This window comes from Dysidea avara, chromosome 15 (assembly GCF_963678975.1).
Source record: "Dysidea avara chromosome 15, odDysAvar1.4, whole genome shotgun sequence".
NCBI lineage: Eukaryota > Metazoa > Porifera > Demospongiae > Dictyoceratida > Dysideidae > Dysidea > Dysidea avara.
In genome coordinates, this window is record NC_089286.1 from 11,658,342 (window position 1) to 11,676,385 (window position 18,044).

General features: G+C 37.9%; 1 protein-coding gene across 3 annotated transcripts in view; it reads right to left on the minus strand.

Moving 5' to 3' along the window:
* The window catches only part of LOC136245097 (two pore calcium channel protein 1-like), a 147,086-nt gene that overhangs the window by 70,133 nt on the left and 58,909 nt on the right, over positions 1 to 18,044 (minus strand). For all 3 annotated transcript variants that reach the window (XM_066036614.1, XM_066036613.1, XM_066036615.1), the window contains 6 exons: positions 16,523 to 16,577; positions 16,418 to 16,475; positions 13,326 to 13,434; positions 5,639 to 5,695; positions 5,267 to 5,341; positions 5,140 to 5,212 (listed from right to left, as the gene is read on the minus strand). In XM_066036614.1, the coding sequence (XP_065892686.1) occupies positions 5,140 to 5,212; positions 5,267 to 5,341; positions 5,639 to 5,695; positions 13,326 to 13,434; positions 16,418 to 16,475; positions 16,523 to 16,577 (427 nt within the window). The remainder of the gene's footprint in view (positions 1 to 5,139; positions 5,213 to 5,266; positions 5,342 to 5,638; positions 5,696 to 13,325; positions 13,435 to 16,417; positions 16,476 to 16,522; positions 16,578 to 18,044) is intronic.

The window sequence follows — 18,044 nt, forward strand, 5'->3', positions numbered from 1 at the left end:
TGTTTATGACAGCACTGAAGTGAATCACCAGAAAGGCTGTTTAGAGGTTAAATGTCCTTATGTTTGCGAGAAGCGCTCAATCAAGGATTCCTGCAAAGAAGTGAGTGGATTTTGTTTGATGGAGAAAGAAGACATCTTGCAGCTCTCCCAGTCACATGCTTATTTTTACCAAGTACAGACCCAGATGTATGTGACAGGCTTTCACTGGTGTGATTTCTTCATCTGGTCGTCTACAGGTGAACCCTTTCTCCAACGAATTAATTACGATGCTTTGTTCATGGGAAAAGCACTTTTAATAGCCAAGGCCTTTTATTTTCACAAATTTTTACCAGCAGTTGCTCAATATTTCATTGTACAGCCATCCTGTTTTGGTAATACTACTGGTATTGGAAGTAATACTACTGGTGATGGTAGCAATACTACTGGTGATGGTAGCAATACTACTGGTGATGGTAGCAACACTACCAGTAAAGGTAACAACATTACTGGTGAAGGTAGCAACACTACCGGTGATGGTAGCAATACTACTGGTGATGTTAGCATCAGTCATGGTACTGATTTAGAGAAGGTTGCAGATTCTGAAGATCTGGAATTGGTTGCAGTGTTTAGTAAGCCATCAATATGTTTGCAAAGCTTGCAAATACTATTGGACCACTTGATGTTGAAGAGACATTCTGTTAATGGTGATGGAAGCTGCCTTTATCATGCTGTGGCGCACCAAGCAGGACTAATCACAGCTTCCAGTACTGGTGATGAAGTAGTTAGCAGACACCTGAGACACCTTGTATTATTATCAATGTTAAACTATCCAGCTGTACGACTTGAAGCTATTATGTCACAGGAAGGGTGGCTACAAAAGCAGAAAGAAACTGTAATTCCCACTAACTGGGGAGGAGATTTAGATGTTAGACTTATGGCCATTGGTTTAAAAAGGAATATTATGGTTATAACAGATTCTGCATCAGGAAATATTTTTGGTCGATATTTTCCTTGTACACCACCACCGATTCCTAAAATGAAAGGGGGAGTTTTCATACCATTAACATATGGAGACATTTATGGTACAAAAAATTTCTCCCAGGATACATTGTTTATAATCTACAATGGTTGTAATCATTATGATTCCACATGTAAAGTATATACTACTATGTGATAGTGCGTACTATGATGCATACGATTGTACATGTATTGGTGAAATTTGGACTACATATATTATTGTAATACAAGTTATGGTCAGCAAACTAAGGGTGGACTAAAATTACATAACATAATGCAAACATAAATAAGTTCATTAATCGAGTCCCACATTGATGCTGGAATAGGTGAATGCAAAATTCGAAATTCTTTAAATCGTAGTATGGCTCTTTCCACATGAATTCTCAACTTAGCTATTTTCTTAGTCTTTAATACATCCTCACACGAGAATTGAGTGCTTGAGCTTAAAAATGGAGGGATATTAAATCTTACTCCCAATGGAGCAAGCAAATCTTGAATGTCAAAGCCTTTATCGGCCATTATCTCATCACTGATTTCCAGTTTGTCTAATAGCCCACTGACTTGGACTAACTTTTTGTCTGAAATAGAGCCTTCATAGACAGGTGAAACAAACACAATTGGCCCACTTGGAATAATACCTATCAAGACTTTGACAGTGTTTTTATTCTTGTACGATGAAAAAGTACAAGATTGGGACACTAGTGATGATGGACGTTCAATTCCAAATTCTGTTGCATCAATGATGAGTCTAGTGTTAGGGTACTGCTCTTTGAATGCTGCTGGCATATATGTTTTCACTACATGACATGGAGGATAACGTTCTAACCCTTTTAAACTATGATACAGCAAATTAATCCAAGTCATTGTAATTCTAGAAACAGTTGATTGAGACAAGCTAAATCTATTGGCCAGGTCAAATTCTAAGAGTCCCAAACGAAGCCTCACCAAGGTTAGAAAAAACTGTTCCAGTAAGGAAAGTTTGGAATTTCTACCACTCTTCATTTCCGAATAGCTTTCCTTTGACTCACCACTTCTCCACTGCCTCATCACCTTAGCATCTTCTTCTAAGACATGTTTATAAAAAGCAAGGAGAGTGTCATAATTAGGAAACCCAGTATGAAAATGGACCGATTCATCATCTTCCTTAATGTTTTCTAAGCGAAATAACGATTTATCATATTTTGATTGCAACTTGGTTAATTTTCCAGTCAAATCTGACACTTCAGCTCGCAAACGATCAACCTCTGAAGCAAAATCTACATCAACTTCACTGAATTCAGCACCATCTGAAAGTTCAATACTAAATTCATCAGTAAGTTCACTACTGGCTTGCAAATAATTATCGGAACGCTGTTTTTCCCCTGCAGCTAGTTTAGATGTGGTCGTTGTACGTTTGGAGGTGAAGGAGCTCCACGGAAACACCGACGGAATCGCTGATTTCTTCAGTACACGTCTTGGAGCAAATGGCTCTCCTCCACCACAAGTAAAATCATCAGGAGTAAAATGTTTCGAGCATACTTTGGTGCTCTTGTGGATAACAAAATTGATGCCAGGATCTCGCCTAATTTTTGCTATCCATTGCTGCACTCTTTCCTTGTCTGTAGCCATATCCGGAAAAGAATGAAATGACAGTCTTTCGTTAAACAGTTCCTTCCATTCTTCTTGTTCGCCATGAGAATGACGGCATAGAGGCACGCAGCAATACTGGCCTCTCCACAATGAATCACGGGACTTCTTAACAATACAGCCTTTGTCTTTACTTACGATATCATCATCTTTCATTAAATCATCATCATTTCCCAAACACAGATCCTCTAGGACACTACTTGGTACCTGGACTGCCATCTCACATCAACTCGAAAACATTAGAATACCCCAAATAACGCCGCCATATTTATTTCGTGACGTCATTTGGAATATCGTCTATTGTAAGCCACAGGAGATCATTGAGACCCATAATGTTAAGAGTATCCTGTTGATATAGGTTTTTCTAGTATATTAAAGCTTTTTAAATGAAGTAGGGATCAAAGAAATAAAAAGTAGTGAAACAAGAGATAAATGATGGTATTACAGCATAACTCCATAGAAAAATCCCTACTTTGGCATTGAACATGAATGGTGGTATTACAGCATAGCTCAGAGGAAAAATCCCTATATTGGCATGTTATAACAGTTATTTTGTTCAATGCCAAAGTAGGGATTTTTCCACCAAGCTCTGCTGTAATGCCATCATTCACCTCTTGTTTCACTACTTTTAATCACTTGAATCCCTACTTCATTTAAAAATTTTAATATACTAGTTTGTTTGGTATTTTGTTATAGCATACAGCTTGTGACTGTTCTATTAGGGTGACAGCTGTATTACATTATCTTGAGTCAGCCTTCACCTACCAGGATGTGTGTCACAATTTAATATTTTCATTGTGCTAGCTTTATGAATACAGTTAGGGCAATAAAATGGGGTGTGTCATTATGATTGAGTAAATAGATTGTTAAGAATGTGGTTTTGGTGCTTGATCTTTACGGTTAATCAACCAAGATCACATTAATAGGCATGGCATTGAACCTATTGTAAAGTTATTAAGCGGAAGCATTTAAAAAAGTTTGCAGCATCTAAATATGCTGCTCAAGGAAAGTGTTGATAGGAAAATCAATACCTCAATATGGTCTCATTGGATGAAGACCAGCCTGATTAAAGATAGGAAAAACAAGATGCAGAGACCACACACTCATCAGAACCCCAAAAGGCTCATCTCACTGGTGAATTTGTTATTGTGGTGTAAAATAGTGGCCATGCGCTGCTTTGTTTGACCTCCAGCCTTGTGACACTAGGCAGGCAGGCAGGCAGGCAGGCAGGCAGGCAGGCAGGCAGGCAGGCAGGCAGGCAGGCAGGCAGGCAGGCAGGCAGGCAGGCAGGCAGGCAGGCAGGCAGGCAGGCAGGCAGGCAGGCAGGCAGGCAGGCAGGCAGGCAGGCAGGCAGGCAGGCAGGCAGGCAGGCAGGCAGGCAGGCAGGCTGGCAGGCAGGCAGGCAGGCAGGCAGGCTGGCAGGCAGGCAGGCAGGCAGGCAGGCAGGCTGGCAGGCAGGCAGGCAGGCAGGCAGGCAGGCAGGCAGGCAGGCAGGCAGGCAGGCTGGCAGGCAGGCAGGCAGGCAGGCTGGCAGGCTGGCAGGCTGGCAGGCAGGCAGGCAGGCAGGCAGGCAGGCTGGCAGGCAGGCAGGCAGGCAGGCAGGCTGGCAGGCTGGCAGGCAGGCAGGCAGGCAGGCAGGCAGGCAGGCTGGCTGGCTGGCTGGCAAAAATTTGAGCTTCGGCATTTAAAAATCAAAATCTATATCCAGGTGTTTTCTTGTTCTCAGTGCTGTATTTAATGTTAAATGGACAAATGATTATTCGGTAAAGGTGATTTTCATTGCATAAGATGTTTCTAGAATGATTTTTAAAGGCGGAATTTTAGGCAGCGTGCCTCATATTTGGGAGGATCCCTACTTAAATAGTACTACCGTACTGTTTGATATTTATTTTGCTATTGTATTAAATAGTAAGAAAGCATTTTACCTTGAGCCCTAACCACAGGGCATTGTACAGATAATGCTCACACCACAAGATAATATCAGATGTGTATATCCAAAAATTCCTTTAATCTGCCACCACACAGTGTTATATAATTATATGGTCAGTGGTTACATACATATTCATTGAATTAAATTGGCAAAACCAAAAATGAAATAGCCTCATTGCCACCTTACAAATTGGACAGATGTGCATTATTGGTGTTGATACACTAATGTCACGATATGACACCTATATACACTTTAAACTCCAATGGTGAATGTCGATGCAAGCAGATATTTTTGCTCTTTATTTATCTGCTTTGCTCAGGGAAATTTCTAAAATACTGAGATGTAGTGACAATCAAGGTTTATAACTTTCTATGCTATTTATAGAGGCCCAAGGACAACGTGGGCAAGGGAAACTTATGGTACAATTAAGTTAATTACCAAGGTTATGTGCATTCTATTAATACCTATTACATAGACACATCATTGCTATCACCTTTGACACATTAGTTGTTTTAACTACAACATACTCAAATAACATACAAAAGTACAAAGTTTATTTGCCAATTTATCACCTTGAGATAACCTACCAATTCCAATAAGATCTGACATATTTCACAGGACCTAGGACAATTAGCTTTGCTACTATTTCCAGGAAGAAAACTATTGAAAAGTTCACCCATTAAAACTTGAAACATGAACTTCATTTGTGCTTACTAATGATAAAAGCAATATCAACTTTGTGTAGGATTTCGTGGTAATGGCCATGAAATCTTCCTTCATCAGAGGGATCTATATATTACAATAATACAACTATAAATGTACACATACGTAAATGCAAAATGGCTATTATCACAGCAAATCTTTGACAAATGACCTCTTTCCTATAAGTTGAATGGATGGATGTCAAGTATTGACACTACAAATATTGTAATAATTATTATTATGTGCCAGGGCTGGTTAGCATTCTAAAGATTGCTGATACAAAATCATGCTGAATTATGTATAATCAGTTCCATATTATAAAAGATTAAAATTAATTGGGCTATACAAATGTAGAAGTGTCAAACAATCCATCATTGCACCTACCATCAATGAATGAAGTTACCACCAAAAAGAAAATCATGTTAGCTAGCATAATCAAATCTAAAAAGACACAATAACAAGAGTTAGCTAGTACTGTATATAACATAAGTAGTTGCAATGTAAAGGTGTAGTCCTTTATGTAGCTATACCATGAGAATGAGTGCTTTGCCTAATATAAAAGTGCCAAGTGCCTGAATATGTGGAGTTGGCATGATTTATTGTATTTATATTGGGAACCGTAAGTAGACTGAAGCTACATAAGAATAACGTTGCTGTACTGAGGGTTCAATTGTATATACACATTACTAACAGCACAAGCACATGAAAACTAAAGTTCAATTATGGGTTTATACAGTGAGCAAATATGTAAGTAAAGCAATCAAAATACCAACTGATAGCATAATCAGAAATCATGAATCAAACAGTACGTACCATTTAAGTAGGGATCACCTCAAAAATTTTGTTTGCCGCCCAAAATTCCATCTTCAAAAATCATCATAGAGACACTTTATGCAACAAAAATCACCTTTACGGAATAGTACTAGTCCATGTAATACATAATACAGCATTAAACACTTACAGGTGGCCGGATATAAAAATTTTTAAAATCACCAAAACTTGAACTTTAGTCTCACTGACTGCTTCACTGCCTGACTACAGTTGCAAGGCTAGAGGCCAAACAAAGCAGCGCACAGTCACCATTTTACGCCACAATAACAAAATCACCAGTGGGATGTGTTTTTTGGGGTTCCGACAAGTGTAGGCCCTCTGCACCTTATCTTTCCTTTTATCTTTGATCAAGCTGCTTGTTTTCTTCATGCAACGACACCATATCGAGGCGTTAATTTTCCGTATTAACACTTTCTTCCAGCAGCGTATTTAGACACCACAGAATTATTCAGAGCTGGATTTCAGAAGCACTTCAGTCCCGGCACTACTATAAGAGGTACACTTGCTAGATATCTGCAACTTCACAATTGGGATCAGGTTCATGATAGGTTTGCGACAATGCCCACCAAATAAAGATCTAGTTGGATTAATAGCAAAAGAGTACGGAACGTGCCTCTTAACAACCTAGCTATTTACTTAACAGTAAACAAGATCACCTCACTCTTAATTGGTCTTGCTTACTGCACACCCCTTGGTTGACTTGAGATATACTCTAATACAACAGTCACTCTAATACAACAGTCATGTATGATAGAACAAGTAAAAGTTACATTGTTCTGGTAAACATAGTTATTTTTATAAGAAAAAGAAGCAAGCAAAATATAAAATCTGTATATATCACATTATTGTTCTAAAGGAGACTAGTGCCCCTCAGAAACAGCAAGGTCAATGACTGGAGGCACACAGGGACGCTTGAATCTAGAATGCAATCCCCTGATACACATTACTGAAGAGCACAGCAAGGAGAACCCCAAACTACAGCGAAGCCTGCCCATAACCACAAAATATGGGGAACTCCACTTCTCACTGAACAAATGGGCAAGATGTTTATAAGTGATGGTATCTGCCTTCCCCATACCTACAGATAAGTGGACTAATACAAGTTACATTGCAGCTAGCTGTGCCATGACAAATAAATAAACAAACCAGTATTTTAAAACATTGTTAATTTAAAAATGAAGTAGGGATCTATGCAATAAAAAATAGTGAAACAAGAGATGAATGATGGTGTTACAGCATAGCTCAGTGAGAAAGTCCCTACTTTGGTACTCAGCTATTTTGTAACACTATCAATCATTTCTTGTTTCACTACTTTTTAGTGAAAGTCTGAAGATAAACTGTTATAAAAACCATTACAAAATGTGTCACCTGTCACTGGCTGTCCAGGTAGTTACAGTTAAGCTTTGTTTTCTGTAGTAGTGTAATGCGCATGCGTATAAACACATATGTGTATTGTAATATATATGACACCATTGTAACTTTAGTCTGAGTTATTGTCAAGTTGTTGTAAGGTTGTATGATGTACAGTGGTATTTGCTCGAGCTTGTCTATTCACTGTTGTAGTTGTTTGCATGATTTACACTTGTAGATTAAAGAATTACTAAAATATATACCCACGATACCACATTTTCAAAGAGGAACATTAGTTGGCATGTTCAGGGGTTAGACGACTTCTGCTACTTGAAATGATATTCCCTGATGAGCTGAAGAACCTTTCAGAAGGTACACCAGTGAGCAAGGAAAAGAAAGGACCAATTTCTAAACTGATAGAAGACTTATTTGAAGGGTAGAGCAGCTCTGGATAATCTATATATACTTGCAAAGCATTGAAGGAATTAGAGCTCTACAGGACTGAACAGCCTGTGAGGACCTTGATTCAAATCCTCAACCATGTTGGAAATCAAGACAGTCAGTGTATCCCCTGTTGTGTCAGCTAGTCAAAGCTGTACAGGAGCAGATCCAGGGGGGTTCAAAGGATTCCATGGAACCCCCATTTTGAAAGAGCCTTTCTTACTTGGGATACTCTAATAGAGCAGTCACAGTAGTCATAAGAGGAACAGTGTAGCATCTATGATGAAGGGAAACTATTGTCAGCAGGTGATGACCTTATTTTTTGTTTGGTCTTCGACTTACAGCTAAGCTGAAGTTGCAATTCCAGAGTGGAATCCCCCTTTTAAAAGTCTGGATCCACCCCTGCTGTACATTGCTTTGTAGCAACCAGCGGATCTAAATCCTCATCATCCACAATAACTTATTTAGTTCTTCTCATTTCTTGATTCGTACTGTCAGATTTCAAAAAAATCATCTCTTCTACCATGTCTACCATGTCTACCATGTCTACAATAATGATGATCTTGCTGAATATAACTCATCAAAAGAATGAATGGTGCCAGACGTGCCATAAAATTAAGGGATCTTTTGTTTGAATGTGCACTTACAATCGATCACTGAAAGGTGAAGTGGCCATTGCACTTCTTCTTCAGCTATTTTTGACCCATCACAAGCATTACACATGAAGAACAGTATGAGAAGTGTCTCTACAATCAATCCAGTCAGTATGGAAAATACAGGCCTTAATTAAGTATGCGATGATAGCTACCAGTCAGCCACAGGAAAAGCTGTATCATGCTAATATGAATTGACACCTTTGTGTCATGTCACCAGCAAAAAGAACTGGGACACAAAGGAGTACAAAAGGTAAGTCCATGATGTGTGCATAAATCCATGATACATTCACTGTATGTACTGCGGTATGTCAAAAGGCACTTGTTGGGCTGAAGAGACATTTAGCAGTAAAAAAATCATTCCTGTAGCCTCAGCCATTATGGAGCTATAGTTGTCTGAAGGCATTAGGCCAGGCAGGCAGGTGGGCAGGCAGTCAGTCGGTCAGTAGAAAATTCCGCTAAATGCAATACTTTTAAAATTCCATAGCAACATATTGTAAGCATTTTTGTTGCTCTGAAGACACTTTTGGGCTTGCTTATACCTTACCAATACTGCTAAGGTGCCATAAGGGTATTGTGAAGCTGATTTTGGGGTGATATTTATGGCCAGAAAAGCACCCGTTCCCTAATAAACGGTACTATCATACTGTATGATAGACACAGTTAATTGTGCATATGTCATGTTTGCATTCCAGAACCAATGGAATATGTGATATACACACCAACTATTTTCCTTTTAATCTATAGCAGCTGGCTAGAAACCACATCGCTCAACACATCATGATGAAGCCATACTAATGGAAAGTGACAAGACTATTGATTGCACATACCTTTTCATGCCACAAGTAAACAACATCTGTTCATTGCCTTCGCTGTGTATAGATGTTCTGTACTTTTTCACATTGCTATTAGTGTTTGTCCAAGTCATCTTTAGAACATGCAACCTTCACCTGCTGCTAAGCCATGATGCTTCTAGTTATATGTGTCTGAAGCATATTCCTTGGTTATGTCAAATCTTGCTATCAGATAGCATGGCCGTACTGTTAGTAGGGTTCCCCCTAAAGTGACATCCATCCGCATCTTAGCCATCTTGGAAATATCATACACAGCAAAAATAACCTTTAAGGAATAGTCTTACTCCATTCAGCATCAATGACAGCATAAAAACAAGAAAAAACTGGACAAAACTGACATTATTTAGTACCGCCCACGCACTTAATTAAATTTTGGTTTAACCTATTTATTGCTTGTCTAATGGTAGTTTTCCCATGGCAAGGGACTTTTTATAACAGAGGGTCATAATGAAGACTAGACGGTGCATGTATTACCATGGAAACCAAGAAATAGCATAGCTTTATATGCAATTCAGTTGTTTTCATTCTCTATTGTCATGAAGATGGATTACAATTTCAAACCTGACATTGTACAAATTAAGTTAGGTACATACACAGTGACACTCATTATAATAAAATTGTACTTCAACCATGGCCATGGTAGTGGAAAATCTGTTCTCTTGTGTATATAAATGATAAGTTTCGCTTTCATTCAGTGTTGGTATCTGTATCATCTTCTTCATGGATTGAGATATCTGAGTTGGTGCAGTCTGTTTCCTTGCAGTTGCCACAAACAGAAGAGCATTTCACATTGAATTTCTTGCAAGTGCATCTCATGCTGCTGCAGTTAGTGTGGCAGTTACATCTAATCGTTTTCAACAGCTCATCTGGAGCAGGTGATAAATCAGTGTTAGCACAGGCATTAATTTTCCATCATAGTCTTTCCACTCCCATGCAGTTGGCTGCATTTCATTGGCATCACCATTTCACTCTTGTGTTAGGAAATATACACAGAAACTGTGATATTTAGCAGCAGCTGAAGTAGGTGGCAAAGTTTGTGGAAGAACAAATGTAGTACTTTTAGCTACCTATTCACAAAAATGCTCCTAGTGGAGAGAGTTCATTCCTTCCTTTGGATTTCCACTGCTTGCTCTCCTGTAGCCATGATGTCATTTGGTGTAGATGTTGCTGCACTGAACAGTTTAGCCTGCATTTGATAGTGTTTACTGGACTTTACCTTTCCGAATGCCATATAGCTGTGATGTTGTGTCACATCCAAGTATTGCATGCAGGAAGAGAATGTTGTAGCATATTTCAAAGCCAAGTTTCTGTTTGACAGCAGTTATGTTCCATTTCATAGCGGCTTTCTTTGGCTCTGGTTTGAAAAATATGTTGTATGATTCCAAGCAGGCATGAAGAATATAGGTGTCATCACCAACTAGCAGAGTGTCTGCTACTCTGGCTAATTCTACTGCTTTTTGTACATTCATCACATCAGCATCTCCTGAAGCATGGTATACTTTACAATTTCTTTCCAAGAAGCAGCTAAGCATATTAATGAACTGCTGCTTGTTGGTGCTGTTCGATAAAAAGTTCCCTTCTTCATATTTAGCTCCATATCTTTGGTGAATGACACGTGAGAAGTTATCAACAAAAGATATGGTACATCTGAGGAGGGCCAAAGGATGCTCTGGAGTGGCTATGTCATTCACCAAAGATACAAAGCTGAACATGAAGAAGGGAACTTTTTTTATCAAACAGCACCAACAGCACCAACAAGCAGCAGTTCATTAATATGCTTAGCTGCTTCTTGGAAAGAAATTGTAAAGTATACCATGCTTCAGGAGATGCTGATGTGATGAATGTACAAAAAGTAGTAGAATTAGCCAGAGTAGCAGACACTGTGCTAGTTGGTGATGACACCGATATTCTTGGATCTATTTGTGGCTACTACAAGGGAACAGGCTGCACCAACTCAGATACCCCAATCCATGAAGAAGATGATACAGATACCAACACTGAATGAAAGCAAAACTTACTATTTATATACACAAGAAAATAGATTTTCCACTACCATGGCCATACAATTTTCAATGTCATTGTATATGTACTTAACTTAATGTCAGGTTTGGAATTGTGAAGAATTAAATCCATCTTCATGACAATAGAGAATGAAACAACTGAATTGTGACTGTCTCTGGGAAAACCGGTCTTATCGCCCATTTAAAAGTATCGAGAAACGTTTGTTTTAAATATTCAGAGTGTTGTAGCTTGCCAATGGTGGTAGCTACGTGTACCAGATTTCACACATTTTACAGCAATTTATTACCTTCCAGATCATCTACTGAAGAAGTAGTCAACAGCTAAGTTTCCCACCATTTTAGATAGTTTTTAAACCGAGGTTGCCTGTATCAGGCAAGCTCCAAAAGGGGTGGGAGGTGGGGGGCCTGGAAGGCGGGCAAGATACTGTTTTAAAATCAAAGAGGAATGTGTTGGGATATATTTGGACTCCCTGTTTAAATATTACTATTACTGTACTACTATTACTATATTAGGCCTAGTTATGTACCATTTAGGGCTCAAAACTGGTTAAAATGACAGGAAACTTACAGCACAGGTCATTGTCCAATACCACAGAGCTATACAGCCACACACAGCCATCTCCTGGTTGGCCAGGGCTCCATCAAGGCCCCAGACCACTCGTATAGCTCACCACTGCTTGAAAAAGGCAGCTAGCAAAAGCAGACCACTTTACTCTGTGACAGCAAAATTCGATAGTGCATTCTTAAAGCTTTGTGTTTGTGTGAAAATATCTAACTTCCTATCTTGGGCGATAAGACCAGTTTTGCAGATCTAGTTACAATTGCATATAAAGCTATGCTATTTCTTGGTTTCCATGGTAACACATGCACCTTCTAGTCTTCATTATGACCCTCTGTTATAAAAAAGTCCCTTGCCATGGGAAAACTACCATTAGACAAGCAATAAATAGGTTAAACCAAAATTTAACTAAGTGCGTGGGCGGTACTAAATAATGTCAGTTTTTTCCAGTAAAATGATTATAATTTTAAAACAAATTAAGCTATGGATACCAAACAAGTTTCATCTTGTTCCATATAGTGAGAACAATCATTTGATACCAAATGTAAATAGTTTGGATAGTGTACAGCTGAAATAGAAGCACAAATCCTATTTTTTTGCTAAAAATGGCTAAAAAGGTCATGCAAAAGGTCACTTTCCCCTTATGGGATTTCCGGGACTTTTTATATGTTATAGAGCACATTTTTCTGTGCTAGAAAATGTTAAAACCATTTGTGTTGCAATTAGTTTAAGGTTGACCCCTTTTTTTCATAAAATGACTGGACTAAATGCCAAGTAGCTATAGGGATTTTACCTCATAGCTACCACATCACTACCTATTATCACTAGAACCCTACTTCGTATTTCATATTAACATTTAAATTATTGCACTAGTATTATTTCAGTTTCATCCATTTTTATTCAAACACCATAACATATTCTGACATTTGTGTTATGTTATAGCTAAACCCCAGGATATGGTTGTTATATATAAACCTGAGTCTGAGACCAAGGTGTTGATAGTAATATTTCCTACAAGTTCAGGTAGGGCTTCTATCCCATACTTTCAAGCACTACAATGTGACAATTGCCACAAATTGGGTAACTGTAAATCAAGGTGTTGATAACAATGACAATATATGTGTTATAACTTCACACTTTGAAGCATTTTACTTCATAAAAAATGAAGCTAGATAAACAAGTATGGTTTCAATTTTTACCAAATTTCAGGATATTATATGCCTTCATGGTCTTATTGAATGTGTATGTAAGTTTTGACTTCCATTCCCAGGGTTTAACTACCATATATACCTATTATTTACTGAGATGTAGGACTTCAATGGGATAGAACCAATAGCTATAGCATTGATGCATTACACTTACCCATAATGAACTTGAAGTAGTTATCAGTAATTATGCATTTAATGCATTTTCTCATTCTTGAAAAACATGGGTTATAGCACCAACAACCTTCCTCATCATCTTCTGCAATCTGTACAAATTAATAATATAAACATCTATAGCAAGCAATTCAGAAATTTTGAATGGGAGAGGGAGTTTTCACTATTAATGATATCATATCAAAATCCAGATATTGCACAGCACTATACATAGTTCCATGATCCCTATACTCCAAAGTACACATTCTTTTCATTATAGTTGTCCACCAGATAAGGCAAGCTATTTAGACCCAATATGATCAAAGCTATTCTTGAGACATGTTGGCTTACTTCAGAGCAGCTGTCCAGCCATTGGGAAACTCACTGTTAGCTAGTATATTACAGTGATTTTTCCTTAACCACCCCACAGCATGAATAATACTCATCAGTTAACTGATACTATCACTTTTTCTTGCTGCAAAACTTGACTAAGGATAACACCCCCAAATTTTGAATTTATAATTAATGCCCAGTGTTTAGTAGGTTAATAGTTTTTAAACCAGGTGCACACCGGCTGGCTGTGGGAACGTGCCTGGTTTACTGAAATTGTTTTTGTAAAAGTGTGTGTGTGTATCTATCTATCTATCTATCTATCTATCTATCTATCTATTTATCTATCTATCCATCTATCCATCCATCCATCTATCTATCTATCTATCTATCTATCTATCTATCTATCTATCTATCTATCTATCTCTGTTTGTCCGTACGCACCCACATGAGCAAAATCATTATATAATGGTAAAAGCAGCTTTTACGTAAGAAGTACAAGTGAAATGAAGTTTGTATGAAACTTCTGCACAGGAGAACTTTGCTCTGAGGTGGTTTCTTTTCAGTGGACTGAAATACGGGTGTAGCAACATTCCTCAGACTTTGTAAATTACCTTCCCTTTGAGGTTTTCAGGCATTTAACAATTGAAAAACAATGGTGCAGGCCTCATACACTACCAGGAATAGCTAGCCTATTGCTTTGAGTTGAAAAGGGGCATATCACTTATGTACGCAAACGAAAATGAAGAGCAGCTTTGGGGCTTTGTCGAGAGAATTTGTGGGAAAAAACATGATAGTCAAACCTTAAAACAGTTTAGAAGATACTTCTGTGCATAATACATGGTAAAAGTGGTTTGTTTAACAAGCACTTCCTTAGCAGTGCATAGCAATGTAATTGAATGAATTACAAAAATTTCATGAATTACGAAATACGAGAATTAACTAGCAATATTATTGCACAACCCAAAACTACCCTATTGGTTAAAACAATAAAATAGTATTACATAGTTGGTTAATTCATAGTAACGTATACTATCTAGCTAGCTGCATGGCACCTGGTTTTTAGAAGTAGCACAACATCAACTTGTCCTAGTTTACCGGACACATTATTATTAGTAATCCTTCCAAGACTACATGAAGGACAAATGCCAAGTACTATGAAGAATGGAAGAGTTGATAAGCAGAATCATTAGTGGTGCTAATTGCTAAGGCCACTCCAAGAAACTTCCTTGTTTTCCATTTCATTGACCTCATTCATTATAGATATTTCCACTAATTTTCAGAATTCATAACTAACTTACAGGTAAGAATACAGTGGAAACATTTAAACTAAGAATCTGAACAGTGAAAAGCTAGCTAAATGGGCTTTCTGAATGCTAAACTACATGTAGTTACTGCTATGCAATCACAGGATTAATAATAAACAAATGTTCAGTTGACAGCAATAATGAATGACCATGTGGGAAGAGAATTTGCATGCAGGCAGGAAATGAGAAACAATGAATTTTCTTGGAGTGGCCTAACCTTGTAAGGATCCAGTGAATAGGTAGATCTAACAGTAGATAGGTAGATCTAATCTACCTATCCTAGTAGACAGTGATATTCAACTACTTTAACTCAGATGAAGAGAAGTTTTAAGCAGTAAAATTCCATTGTAATTTGTATAGAACTTTAAAGGGAGGATGGCTATCCTTTCTTCATCATTCTTTACAAAAGATATAACTAGCTAAATGCAAAACCTTTACTTGATTATTTTGAAATTTGGCATACATGCACAAAACAGTGACACACACCAAGTTTGATGCTAATCTGATAAATAATCATGTAGACTTTATTTAATTTAAATTTATATAGACTTTGTTTAGTTTTAATGTGACAAATTTGCAAGAAAGAATTATTCCTCACACACACACACGCCTGAACTTGATGCTGATAGAGGTAGTGTGGGTGGTAGGGGGGGGGGGGGCATAGGTATTTATTCAACACCATGGAGCTGTACAGCCACATACAGCTATTCCCATTTTGGTCACAGCTCCATTAAGTCACCACATTGCTTGTATGACTTGCCACTGGGCTTCGAAAAAGCAGCATCAAAAACAGACCACTCAAACCTAGCTGATTTTGATGATAGTTTATTCATATAGCTTTGTGTGCTTTTTAAATAAAAAATGGAATCTGCTGTCATGAACAATAAGACCAGTTCCCCAGATCCAGTCACATATGCTTGCTTTGACTGTTGGAGTGTAGTGCGAAAACTATGGACAATTTTTATTACATTTTTACATTCTCAAAGCCAATAATGTGCTACCATGAAATGCGTGCTTGCATTGCCTGCAAAAAGAAATTGAAGACAAAGGAGGAATTACGCTTGATTGAATGCATCAGTTAGTAAGCCAGTTAGTAAAAATTCACCTAAACAGGAAATGTTTGAAATCAATATTTACTTGTTAAAGGGCTTGGGGTCACTTTAAAATGCCACCAAGCTGTTATGAAGGAAACATGAGGCTGGTTCTTTGGGTGATATCCTTGTCACTGACAGTGGTTTAAATACTTTTAACTTCCTAATTTTTCCTTTACACTTTTACAGTTTTGTGTCACTTTAATGCACACACAGAGAGAGGGGAGGGGTGGGGGGAATAACGAACATGCTGTAGCATTGTCAACAGTTAATAACCATAAGCAAAAGTTGGACAAAAACATTCATTGAAATACTTTGCAAATAGGCATAATACAATGTGTCAACGTTTAAAATTATAAAAGACTCACGTGCTCTCTTCTCCAACTAAATCTTTGAACATTGAAAAATGAGTAAAATTTCTCTTTCCTTAAGCAATACATATAGAAACAAACAATATTTTCATGTTCACCTACTCTAAAAGTCCTTTCTTTGTCATCAATTTGTAGGTGCAGATGCAATGTAACGTTGCTATATATATAAACAAAATGAAGAGATCTACATAACTAAAAGTTATATGTACTAAATTCAATATCTGTTTAATAAAATATTTATACTATTTGTCAATAAGTTTATTCACTAGTTATTGATTTGATAATTGCATTACATATAAAGAGCAGTTATTATTAACAAGTACACACAAAGAATTTGGAATTTTCCACAAGAGCAGGAACCATAGCACTTCGATAAAAAGTACTGAAACAAGCTGGAGTAGTGCACGATATTAATCACAGTAAAACAATAAGAAGTGTTATATTCCTACTATGCTCAAGATACCATAATGGAAATGCACAGTAGGGATATAACACTTCTTATTGTTTTACTGTGATTACCATGCTACCTTCATGACACATCACGGCACGTTACGGCATGCCCTACACAAACCACCCTTCCACCACACCGAGCTCTATGCACATTACTTCACATGATAACTACATAGAAACATCACTTCACATACATGTATACACATACATACATACAGCTCTTTAGGGGAGGTAGGGAAACTGACGCATTTGCTTGAAGGGGAATCGTGTGTTATCACTGTCCCAGTTGTGCCATGCTTAATGCTATCTTTGATGATGTAACTTACAAGACATTAATAACACCCAACAGTGCCTACGCCCAACAGCACCTATGCCCAACAGTGCCTATTCCCAATTGCAACTTCACCCGGTCGTGCATATACCCGACAGTACTCACAGCCCACAGTACCTGCACCCAACATTACAACACTCTAGCATCACCAACATTCAGTGGCAGCCCACATTACAATCATCTAGTTGCAACAAACATTACAAACATTAAGTCGCAACAAACATTACAAGCATTTAGTCGCAACAAGCATTACGAACATTCAGTTGCAACAAGAATTACGAACATTCAGTCGCAACAAACATTACAAACTTTCAGTCGCAACAAATGTTACGCACATCACAACAAATAACCACATTTAATTGCAACGCATAACCAGATTTAGTCACAACAAACATCGCACATATAATCACAACACATAAGCACATATAATCGCAACATATAACCACACTTAGCCGCAACAAACATAGGCATATTTAGTCGCAACAAACGTAACCAGTTTGAACATAGCAATTATTGGTAAGTCGCATTAGTGATAACACACGCATCTTTGGACTGGATTACTTTTAACTAAGTTCAGCAATTTGCGCTCCACCCCGGCTGCCAATTACATCTCCAGAAAGCAGGCTAGCAGGGAGAGTGGGTGGGAAACTTCTCTAGTTAGACCTCTAAGGGCTGAGAATCTAAAATCAGGCACCAAATGCACAAATGGCACAAATAGATAATTGTGGCAGACACAACTCAGTTCTGCTACTATATAGGGAATGTGGAATTTAATTATGATTTACACTTATGCAACCAGATGACAGATGGTGCTAAAACTGGATTTGTGACCGGATTTGCGAA